This window comes from Fulmarus glacialis, unplaced genomic scaffold (assembly GCF_000690835.1).
Source record: "Fulmarus glacialis isolate BGI_N327 unplaced genomic scaffold, ASM69083v1 scaffold1477, whole genome shotgun sequence".
Lineage (NCBI taxonomy): Eukaryota > Metazoa > Chordata > Aves > Procellariiformes > Procellariidae > Fulmarus > Fulmarus glacialis.
The window spans coordinates 1-4,053 of record NW_009224855.1 but is presented as its reverse complement, the minus strand read 5'-3'; the positions used below and the strand labels follow the sequence as shown (position 1 = coordinate 4,053).

The 4,053-nt window shown below is 38.0% G+C and overlaps 1 protein-coding gene across 1 annotated transcript in view; it reads right to left on the bottom strand.

Annotated features, from left to right (window-relative positions):
- KRR1 (KRR1, small subunit (SSU) processome component, homolog (yeast)) overlaps positions 1-3,750 on the bottom strand; it is a 7,672-nt gene extending 3,922 nt beyond the window's left edge. The window contains exons 1-8 of the mRNA XM_009582261.1: positions 3,573-3,750; positions 2,931-3,065; positions 2,592-2,717; positions 2,422-2,505; positions 1,732-1,788; positions 1,059-1,229; positions 819-896; positions 601-694 (exon numbers count right to left, since the gene is read on the bottom strand). Of these exons, the coding sequence (XP_009580556.1) occupies positions 601-694; positions 819-896; positions 1,059-1,229; positions 1,732-1,788; positions 2,422-2,505; positions 2,592-2,717; positions 2,931-3,029 (709 nt within the window). The 5' untranslated portion in view covers positions 3,030-3,065; positions 3,573-3,750. The remainder of the gene's footprint in view (positions 1-600; positions 695-818; positions 897-1,058; positions 1,230-1,731; positions 1,789-2,421; positions 2,506-2,591; positions 2,718-2,930; positions 3,066-3,572) is intronic.
- Between the last annotated feature and the right edge of the window lie 303 nt (positions 3,751-4,053).

Here is a 4,053-nt window from a genome sequence, read left to right as displayed (position 1 = left end):
TAAAAATGGGTGCAATGTTTCCGTTTGTCCAGTCCCCAGGGAATTCACCTGACTGCCGTGACTTTTCAAATATCAGGGAGAGTGGCTTGGCAACTACATCAGCCAGTTCCCTCAGACATATCTATGTTCACGTTCCTCAGGTGGTCACAAACCTGATCGTCTCTTACAGTGGAAGGGACTTTGCTCTTCCAGTCCCCGTCTTGCAGTCCATCCACATCTTATACCAATACTTACTTGTGGCATAAGTTTTCAACTAAGTATTGTTTTCGGGTTTCTTTTTCTTAACAGAAAAGCCATTTGAATGCAAAAGTTATGGCAGCTTCACTACAAGACTGAAAGCCAAAAACTGATGTAGTCAGAACAACCAATTGAGATGGCCATCCCAGTATCTCCATCAGGAACACGCCATTTTATAGGTATAGAGTTATGGGCTGCATGATCTTTCTACTGTCCCTGGCAGCTCCAGGCATGGATTTAACTACTAAGATTTTTTTGCATGACCTTTCTTATTTCCTACAGCTGTATCCCTGCAAAATCAGTCAGCCTAGGAATCAACAGCAGGAGGTTTTACAACAGGAAAAAATAAATGGAAATGCTTACCTTTCTTTGTTTTCACAACTGGCTTTTCCTTTGGTGGGATAAAAGCTTTATTTCTTTCTTCTTGTCTTTTCTTGATTGCATCTGCTTGCTTTGCCTTAAGTTACCAATAAAAAAGTCAATTATGAGTAGAGCAGGGCAAAAGGGACCAAAAAAAAAAAAAAAATCAAAGTCAGCAGTCAAATGCTTTTTAACTGAACAGTGGGTTAGAACAACTTCACCTTTATCTCTTCCACTCGCTTTCGTTTCTTCTGTCTTTCTTTCAAGAAGTATTCACCACTTGCCAATTCTTTATCAATCTGCGTAAGACAAGTACCGAGAAGGTTTAGATAATTATAAGCCAGATGTATAGTATCAGGAAATCAAAACTTGACAGAAAAAGCCTCCCAACCTCTTGTTAGCACGAATGAGATTTCAAGTCGTGCTATATTCCTGCATAACCACGTAAAATTTCAGCTGACCTGGCTTTCTGGCTGTGGAGGTGGGAACGGTGTGTACTCCTTCTTAGTATTTTTCTTCTTTGGCTCCTTGCGTTTTTTCAAGTTCTTCCGCTTGAACTTAGGCAAAAATCTTTCCCAACTTTGTGACCTCAGTTCAGGATCTTTTGATAATTCCCTTTTGATCATCAAAGTCTTCCGTAGTTTTAGAATGTCACAAAAAAGTTATTAAAAAATAGTATTACAGTAGTAGCCAAGAGCTCCAAACTACAAGTTTTACTAAACTTTCTTACAGTGATTATGCTACATCCAAACCTTCCATCTCTCACTTCAGCAAGAGTAGAGGGCTTAATTACAAACAGCAGAATCAGAAAGATAGATATGTCTCAAAACAGGGACAGAATGCACTGTCCTCAGTGCCTCAATTTAAATGAGCAAGTATAAAGCAAACAATCGAATGGAGGAAAGTTTATACATGCTCTTCCTTTGATGTTTTCTCAGGTAATTTTAATGATATGACGGCACTGTACCCTGGTAAAATAGAGGATATCAAAGTCAGGGTTTTTTTAAAGAAGCACACTACAGAAGTTCTCAAAAATAGATTACCACACAGAAACATGTAAATTATTAACATACAGCGCTCTGAGAGGAAATAGTACTTTCTTGTAAATAAAGATGCACAGTGGACCACGCTAACCTTAATGTTATATATGGGATGTATATTCTTCATTGTGTCCAGAACAACTTTTCTAACCTGTATTTAGTTAAAAAAAAAAGAACACAAAACTCAGCAAGTATTTCATATTCTAATCAATTAAAATACCAGGTATACTACCATGCTTCCCCTCCAGCCCCGCCCCCAAAAGTAGGTAGATTTAAAATGCTAACGCACATGGCTAACTAGAATGCACAGCACTTCAGAAATATCAATAACATTGTCATGTTTCTAATACACTCCAGCACGCCCCACAAACACTACTTTCATGTTACCATGGATTTTATGGTGTCAGGAGAAACTCTTGCTTTTGACAAGCATTCTTCTCCCACATAGTTACTAAAAACATTAGATGTTCCTTAAGGTTATGTATCACTAACTCTGCAGTATTTTCACTCTTACACCTCTTAACCAAAACTACAAAAGTTCTTTCTACAAACAAAAAAAAAAGGAGTATTTCACAAATGCTTTTTTACTTCCAAGACAGAAAGATCTCAGAGACTAAACAAAATTCAGCAGCTAAGACTATGGACATTCATATAAATGCCGCTTACTAACACATAGCTGAAAAGTCAGTGAGATACTCTTGAGGTTGCCAGATTTTGCCTCTCGTCTGCCCTCAAGCTGGGCACAGAAGTATGCTACACAAACTGCTCATCTGCTTTCCCTTACCTCTTTTAGCCCACTAAAGGGTCCAAGAGCTGAAACAGTGTTGCCTTGCACCATAATATAACAGTTCGTTAACAGTTCCAGGGCCTACACCCAAAAAAGAAATGAAGTAAGTGTAAACTGAAGACCTGACACAAATTCGGGTCTAAGAATTTTCTGGTTACTACAAATACCTTCAGAGTAGATCCTTTTGGCCCAAGAAGACGTCCTCTTCTTTTTATAAAAGTGTCTCTCTTCCTCACCAGAGAGCCTATTTTAATGATGTCACATGCAACATCATCCTGAAGGATACGAACTGCCTAAAGAGACAAGAAGCAGGCAATATCATCTGAACACAAATGTATTATTCAGAAGTCAAGAGAATACTGCAGTTCATTCTTCTCACTTCGCTTTCAGATATATTTAAATATATATTTTATTTTACTTGATTCACTTGAAAATCCCACATTTTGAAAACATACTAAAAGTATTATCATAAAATTTGATACAAACTTCCAGAATTTAATACAGACCTGTTCAAATGGAACGCTTCTTGCCAGAAGTTTTATTAAATCTCTAGCCCTGATGATTGCGTATGGATCAAAAGTCTTCTTAGTGGTAGTGACAGTCATGCTTCCTTCAATTAGATCCAGCGTTGCATTCACATACTGCAATATTTGAAAAGAAATAGTGAATCAATCTCTAAATAAGAATCTCAGAATTCATCTTTGCCAGTAAGAAGTTAACAAACAGAACACTACATAGTGAATGCAGATCCATTTTCCAAAATTCCTAAAGTGACTTTCAGCTTAAGGAAATTCACACACAGACACGCACAAAAAAGACTGAATATATGTGTCACAACACCTGAAACACCACCTCCCTCATCTCCTTGAATTCAGGTGCAACAAAGTTATCAGCGTCTGGATGACGCAATGTTACTGCGAAGAGCTTTGCTGACATCTGTAAAGAACTGCAAATCTGGCTACACAGACTTCCACTGATTTCGACGCCAATAAGAAAATGACACTACCAATTCTAAACGCAAGCACAGTAGAAATATATTAGAAAAATACAGTATCAGAAAAGCAACTTGCACTATTTTGATAAGCTTAAGTATCTTCTGTATATCTTAAAAGATAAAACACATTATCACAATCAGGAAGCATGCATACATGTTCACCCAAGGCTTTCTGGACGAGTGGCCAGCACTCTTTCAAGTACGCTTCTCTATACTTAGGGAATAATGTCGCAAAACTGCTTTCTTCCAGCAGCCCTTTGGGATTATCTTCTCTTGTAAAGGCTGGCTCTTTCCATCCATCTGGCACAGTGAGCAGTTCAGATTCATCAACTGTTATGGGTATATAAAAAAAAAAAAGTTTTTTCCTCCTCTTTCATCAGTGACTATTTACATCCCCTCCCCCTTTAACTACAAAAGATACGATAACTGAAAGTAGGGACACAGTGTTTTGTTTAATACTCTGCTGAATGTGTTTTTCATCTCATCTGACCTTAAAGAATTTACTGCTTTAAGCTATTTATGATTGAAAAAAAAAATCCACAACCGAGATATGCCTTGCGGACAGGGTATTACACAAGACCAAGACATAACACGCTGAGGCGAGCAGCCAGCGTACTGCGAGGACGGGCGCACCA